This window comes from Rhea pennata, chromosome 2 (genome assembly GCF_028389875.1).
Source record: "Rhea pennata isolate bPtePen1 chromosome 2, bPtePen1.pri, whole genome shotgun sequence".
Lineage (NCBI taxonomy): Eukaryota > Metazoa > Chordata > Aves > Rheiformes > Rheidae > Rhea > Rhea pennata.
In genome coordinates, this window is record NC_084664.1 from 67387517 (window position 1) to 67395222 (window position 7706).

At 40.0% G+C, this 7706-nt stretch overlaps 1 protein-coding gene across 7 annotated transcripts in view; it reads right to left on the bottom strand.

The window, feature by feature from the left end:
- Positions 1-7706, bottom strand: part of EPB41L4B (erythrocyte membrane protein band 4.1 like 4B) — a 179147-nt gene that overhangs the window by 57251 nt on the left and 114190 nt on the right. For all 7 annotated transcript variants that reach the window (XM_062569650.1, XM_062569648.1, XM_062569649.1 and 4 more), the window contains one exon: positions 5023-5138. In XM_062569650.1, coding sequence (XP_062425634.1) covers positions 5023-5138 — 116 coding nt within the window. The remainder of the gene's footprint in view (positions 1-5022; positions 5139-7706) is intronic.

Sequence of the window (7706 nt, forward strand, 5' to 3'; positions counted from 1 at the left end):
TGTATAGAGGTAACTAGACACGTTTTTTCCTTTTTATAATTGAGATCTTATGTTCATTTATCCCTTCCCAAACATTTAATTTAAATTCAATTACTGATACAAGAATCACTGGCAGATTTGTACAGTGTCAGATAATGATGATACTAGCTTTGCAAAGCTGACTGAATATTAAGTGCACACACAGAATATAAAAATAGATGCATGAAACAGCAATACTACTCTCTTGTACTTAACATTTCAATTCTCTGTTTTGAAAGTTTCACGCTTTGTTCCCCGTAAAACTATATCACAAGCAAGAACCGTGATCACCTCTCTCTGCCAATTTATCAATGGTCTCTTCTTAGCCAAAGATGCTGAACAAAGTAAACAGAGAAGTTTCAGACACATCAGCAAAGTGGAGTTTTTGTTTTCTTTTTTAAACCACACCTGACTTGGAACCAGGTAGCTGTAGGCTCCACAGTTGTGCAAGGGACAGGTAGCTCCACAGCTTTTCCGCAAGCGCTATCATTTACAAGCAGTCACTAGTGTACCTGTTTAGCCCTGTAACACAGTATTGCCATTGCTAGTAAGAGGCCACGGGGTTTGTACTGAGCTTGCAAGGCCTAAGGACTGAGGCCTGTCTGGCTTGCTCTATCTGAACTTTTCCTGATCTGCCGGTAGCCCTGTTTTACTTGGTTTAGCTGTAACAGCATTTTTTCTAATTGACCAAATGTCCATAGTTAATTTGTTTTACTTCTGCTTATCTTTGTATGATATAACCATAGTTTTATATAGACAGTAGTAACAAGCAGTTATTCTGTGTAGAATGAGATATTTAGAGCAATACAGGCCCAAGGGAAGACCCCGGATGTGAGGCAGAGGAGCACAGGCAGTGGACCACAGGAGACGGGGCACAGGCTGGCACTGAAGACAACCTGGCTATAATAAACTCATCAGTGGTCAGCTGAGGAAATGCAAATCTGGAGCTGAACAAAAACAGTTTTAGTTGTAACCAAGAGAATAAAGAGATAGTATCTAACATATGTAAAAGCACCTATATAGAGTAGACCGGGATGCAACTTGAAGCCACCGATCAATGAAGAAAGAGTAAGGTGTAAAAGTGTGATAGCAAACTTATGGAAGGGACACCAAACAGATCCTAGAATGAGAAAGAAGAAACCATCAGCATCGTATGCCTCCCGGTGAAGGACTCCAACAGTGGACACCTCACAGTAACACCCCAGCAGCTTCCCACCAGAATGAAACCATTAACCTTAGGACCCAGGGGCACAGGGTAAGGGTAAGGGTAAGCACAATGCCAGGAAAATGGGTAGAAACTAAATGTGTGTACAACAACTTGAACTGTATTATTGTTCTTTCTTTCTCTGCAATAATTAGATCTGGACTAATAAAGATTAGACTCTGAAGATTTCAGTTACACCAACAATACATTCCTGGCTTTATATATTTATATACTTATATACATATATACACACACACACATACATGTCATACACACATACATGTATGCATATACATGTGTATACACATACATAAATATATACACACATATACATACATACGTATATATGGTGTGCTTCCTTTTCACCCATAAAACACGATTTTGAGCATAACAGATGAAGGCTGCAGGAATGGGGAGGGGATAGGAAAGCATTTTCTGTGAGAAAGGCTTTTGCAAGAAAAAAAATCAAAAACATATTCACAGTTACAACACTTGTTGGCTTGTCTCTACTGGAGGTTAAGAAGTCTGCTAGCACCAAAGGGAACAACACGCATATTGAAATTTATCACTCCCTCGGTGGGTAGACAGACATGTCCACTGTACCAAACAGCTCTGGAAAAGAGACTGGACACATCCATTCATCATTCCCATGAGACAGAGTTTGCTGTAGCAGACAATCAAATTAATTAACTGCTGAATCTAATTTACCCAATTTCTTGTTAATTCTGCTATGTGCTGATTATTAAACCTGACAAATTCCATCTCCAAAGCACATTACTTGAAAAAAACCAATAATTACCAACAGGAAGAGAGGGAATGAAAGTTGGGACTCCACAATAGATATGGAAACCATTGTTTTATTTTCAGAAATAAAGCAACAGAAGCAGCTTTGTAATTGCTTCACTGGTTTTGTTTAAGCAAATATTTTAGAAGAAGGACAACTAGTGAATAAACAACTCTTAGCAGGAAAGAAATCAATGACATTGTGCAGGAAAGCTGTTAGTTTCATTTCTTGCCAGAAACTAGGCACACTGACCACTCATTAAAATCTGCTCACTGACCAGCTCAGTAGCTGGTTAACTACCATAGCCAAAGTAGCTTTAAAGGCCACACTTCCTGTGAAAAGTCCAAGTTCAAGGCTGTTCAGTCCTGTCTAGCCTAGCAATGCTCAGTATCATTTCAGCCCAGGGTTAGCTCAGCATTCACAGTATGTCCCTCTCTTTGTAGAAACCATCTGCTCAAGCAACTGCAGGGTCAATGTTCAAAGACCTGGAGTTTGTTTGTTTTAGTTTTACAAGCTCTGTGTACGTATTTCATTAGGACCTAGGGAGCAAACCACAAGCATGGGGCTGAAAGAAACTCCAAAGGACCTGCCAGTCACAGCACATATCTTGTAAGCAAGGGCTTGAACATTCATGTGATTTTTACTGGTGACACCAGGCACATTCTCAAAGTTCATATAATTTTCAAGTGGTTCAGTATGGCAACCTTCTTAAATTTTGAGGGACTAGCCTCCTCTCAGTTCTACATGGTAACTGCCGTTCCTGGGATTGCTGCCTATCTGCTAAAGTCAAACCCTCTCAGTTGCCAGGAAAGGGATTTCATAAAACAGTCTCTGTCTCTAGCTTTGCCTTCTGCTGATGCTCTGCCAGAAGCAGAGCTTAGCAACTCCTGGTGCCCTGTGCAAAACTTTTTCATCAGCAAAAAAATCCCAGCACAGCACACAGGCTGCATTTATTTTACCCTTTTGAATAGGCCAGCATCCCTCCAGAACCCAACTTGTTTAGTCATTGGAAGGCACTGACTTGCTGTGGTACTAGGTTCTGCTACTTAGTCCTTAAATAAATAGTCTATCTGACTGTGAACAAGACTGTAGAGCTGTCAGGACAAAGCAAAGCAAATTGTTAGGTATAGGAGAGCTGAGCTCCCTTCATAGATTTTCAGAAAACAAAGAAGAGTTAGAAGATCAGAGGTCAGGCTTTGCCAAGCAGAAGTCACAGGGATTCTGTTCTACTAGGACCACTTGCATGGTACAGTGGAATGTACTACCAAAGTGTTTCAATTTTTCATTAAAGCCAACCAACCAATCATATAAATGTATCCATTTTGAGATTACAAGGGCACCATTCAGAATATCTGTTTAGATCTTTTTCATAGCCCAGCCCAGATTACCTTAGATTACCTTATTCACTTACTCCTGTACTGTAGTCAACACAGAGGTCCTTTAGCTTCCCATATTTTAGCTCTTTATCTATGCCAAACTAAGCTGCCAATAAACTCAGCAGTGTAGGAATGTCCTTCAAAGTATGTTTTGGACATAGCACCTAATGAATGTTCGCAGCTAGGGTTAAGGCATAGGATATCAATAATTATGACTGAGCTACAGTACTCCTTTCACAAGACATGGATATCCATTGGATGAATCCAAGTAACAGAGATTTTTCCTTTAGCAAGCTACATTAATGCTTAATTAGCTTTGCCTACAAAAAACCTGTATTTAATTCCAGTTAGAGTATTTCTAAAAAAGGAAATAGACACATGCCTTTTTTTTTTTTTTCATCTTGATTTGTCTGCTTTATGACTACATTTATCAGTACGGACTAATGTCCTTAGTTAACTCCACCAACACCCCACAGCACACCATAAACACAATTCTTTAAACAATGTCTCTTTATACGGGAAAATTTCAGTGTCTTATGGAAGACATAGCTTGATAAGGGTCCTAGGCTTACAGAGCAGCATGGGAGTATTACAGCTTCAGTGTGACACTGACTTTAAGGATCTAGAATTTTGAACAAAATATACCAAGATTACATTATTTGTTGGAGGACCTGACTCAACCTCTGTCTCTTGGATACTCTCATCCAGAAAAAAGAGGTTATGCTATATAGATATACAGCCCCCTTGTGCCTTTACTTTTCATGCACTTTGCAACCTCACTTTTGATTTTTATTTTTCCAATGCTGTGTTGAAATAACATCAATAATAAAACTTGTCTGCGAAACCAAGGTAAAGTAACATCATTGAGTTCTCCCTTGAACTGACAGAAATCTCTCCAAACACCTCACTTCTTTTAACAGATATACTTGTTCACTGGGGACCTGGACCCCTTCATCTGAAGCTAGTGGCAATGCTCTCACTGATTTCACTGGCTTCAGCTTTGGCCCCAGAGGGCTTGTTGTAAACAAGAAGTCCAGGTCTCCATGGCTTTATCCAGAGACAGCTCAAAGCACCCCTGCAGTGCAGACACACTGGATTTTGGCTCCCACGCATACAAGGAGCCAACAGGCTGTCATCCCTCATGTCTCTGGCACAGGCAGTGGGACACAGCTGTTTTGCAGTTTCCCCAAAAGCCAACTCGTCTAATACCAGCCAACATCAGATCCTGGGGGTGGAGAGTCTAAGGCATAACACAGCTTCCTCATGTGAAGAAACAAGGTAACTTCTTTTTTTAATCATTTAAAGTGTTGTTATTTTCTTACAGCTCTGGGCTGCCTATATGACTAACTCTTCACAGCTAAATCAAAACTACATCATAACATTGTTGCAGCAGCTCCGAAATTTTAAAAGGCAAAGTCGAAAGAAATACTAAATCTAAAAATGAAACCCGAGTCCCAAGAGGAGATGGTATGAGGTGATTAATGAGCAAGACAGTTGCAGATCCATATTGATTTGAATTGGAAGTGAAAAAGTAGCAGCTTCTGAATATTAAGTGACAAAGGGGCTCTCTGGCATATATATATTATATATATATATATATATATATATATATATAAAAAAAATACATGTATATGCTATACCTTGTTCATGCTGATGTGCAGGGCTGGCCATGGTCCAACTACCTTCATACTCTCCGTTTCTATTTTCTTCAGATGAGAAGTTTCATCATAAAGAAGGGGAAGTCCTGAGCTCAATTCTAAAAAGATGCCCAAAAGAAAGAAAAAACAGTCTGAAGAGAGGCTACAGAAGAACTGCAGAGCAAGATACTCAACTGCATTTGAAGAGACAGTGGTCAACAGACTGTCTGTTCTGCAAAACTGCCTAAAATGTTTCATAATTATGCCTGTTGGGTCATTTTTCCTTTTGCTATTTAGCAAACAATTCCTCCCTTCCTCCTCCTCTCCTATTTCTCCATTTCAGCAGGGCTTTAGCTTTCTGTGGGCAAGACACTTCTCTCCTTACACGCACACAGTAAATAGCCATTTCTACAGCTCATTTGACACCAGAGGGATTATTTATACAGCCAAGGTGCCACTTTCAGCATATTTGATGGGTGAAGAGATCAGAGCAGAGCTTTTGGCTCCTTTCATGGACATCTTCATTTGTATGCCAGCCTCCTTAAGGCTGTTATCAGGAATTTGCTGTGCTTTGTCATCAGATATTTTGAGTGAACCACCAACATAGAAAGACAAGGAAAATGTTTTTTGAGAGAAAGTCTTGGAAGGTCTTGGCCAACATCTTGAAGATAGTGTGGCATGTATATGTATATTTTTAATTATTCTTAGAAAAATGAGATTCATTACATGATAATTTAATGAACCTGTCTACTTCTGTATATTTTTGCCATAGGTTCTAGGTAATAATAGTTGGGCTGTAATCTCTAGAGTCTTATTCAAAGCCCATTAAAATCAATAAAAAACTCTCATGAACCGTAATTTTGTTTGGATCAGGTTCCTAAGCTGTCCTAAGAATATTAAATATTATTCACTCAAGATAAATTTTACAGCTCTTTAAATATACATTAAGGGCTTTGCTGACTAGAGGCAAACCGCTAAAACCAGTTTCCAGGGACATAAGCAAGAGGCTGGTTTTAGCATTACTGAAATTTAATGAGACCCTGAGGTAAGTGTCCTAGAAGGGGTATGATATCCCTTAGCAGCAGCGATCTTCCCTCTCTCATCACAAGCCAGTGTCGGCACAGCTTCGCAGTTCTGCCATCACAGTTGCTTCCATGGATGTGAAACTGTGAAATTGCCCCATGGTATCAGTGAATAAATTACCACAGCCATCAGATAAGCCGAGATGATACATTTTAGAAACCCAGCCATTTTACTTTTCTGTTGAGAAAGAACATAAAGGGGAAAAAAGTACATTATTTAAATGGTTCAAGTTTGTTGTGATGTAAAAATGACATATTATTAGCTGCTGCTTTGCTTAGAGGAAGAGCTCCAGAAACCAAGCCAGCTAGTTTAGCCTTTTTGCTCAGCCCTGCATAAATAAAAGGCAAAAAAAATTAAATCTTATAAAAGTCATATCTTTACTGAGTCAGCATTAAGTTTTGGCAAAACCAGGTTTCATTTCCAAAAAGTATCTGGCAATAACCAGCTGTGATTTCTCAAAGCACAATTCTAGCCTGCAAATTCAATCTGTATAACACTGTTCTCTGCCCAGCGTTATGCAAGGAATGCATGGGGAGATCTGCTGCGTAAAAAGATATGACCTGTGTACGTTAGTTTTCAGGTGAAGGGCAGCATTACAAATATAATAATTAGGCTGAATGCAGGAAAACAACATCTTCTGTTAACTATCTTCACAAACACACATGTCAGCTTTGATCCATTGGGTGATAATTCTTCCACTAATTACACTGGACAAATTACTTGGAATGTGAAAATCAGGCAGACTGTTTTCTGTAACAAACTCCTGGACTCTGCGTGTTTGCTGTGAAAAACTCACAAATATTTTAAGGGAAACTCGGCTGGACATGCTGCCATTTCCATTTCTCCTTTCCACGTGCTCCAAACGGGGGCTGAAATTTTGGAACCTATCAGAATGTGCAGAAGTGGAGGAAATGCAGACCTTTTCTCTCTTTTGACAATATGCCAGGTACATGTGGGTAGGTCACTGTAAATCCCATTTCATATGTATTTTAAATCATCTGGGAGCTTGGAGATGAATCCACAGGAATTGGAATAAGCAAAAATATGGCAATGGTCTGTGGAAAACTCCAAAATAGTCAGACTAAAGTGGTGATGTGCAGTCCCACCTCTGTCAGCCTCACTGGGAAGTCTTACCTAGGATAGCGTATTCCCCCTATGAGGCCTTTTGGCTCTCCAGGCCTTTCCACTTGAGATGCTTTTGGTCACATGCACACCCTTCCCTGGAGAGCGTTCTCAGGTTAGTGACCACTTATTTCCTAGAATCACTTTCCCAGCAGTACCCTAACTTTTCACACAGCCTTGTGTCAGACATCAGTCCCCTATGTCTCCACATTCCTTATCCACACTGCTGATAAGAGGCTCCTTGCCACAGGCATTTTTCTTGTTCCCCACACTTTGCCATACATGCAGCCCTAGATATCTGACTGTCAGCTGGGATGCTTCTAATAGTTTCCACACATACACTACAAGCCTTTTCCATGTGCTGTCTGTAAGGTGGCTTTTCAGCTCAAATAACCTAAGCAGCACATTAGGGAATCCATTAAAAGAGAGAGAGAGAGAGAGAGAGAGAGAGAGAGAGAGAGAGAGAGAGAGAGAGAGAGAGA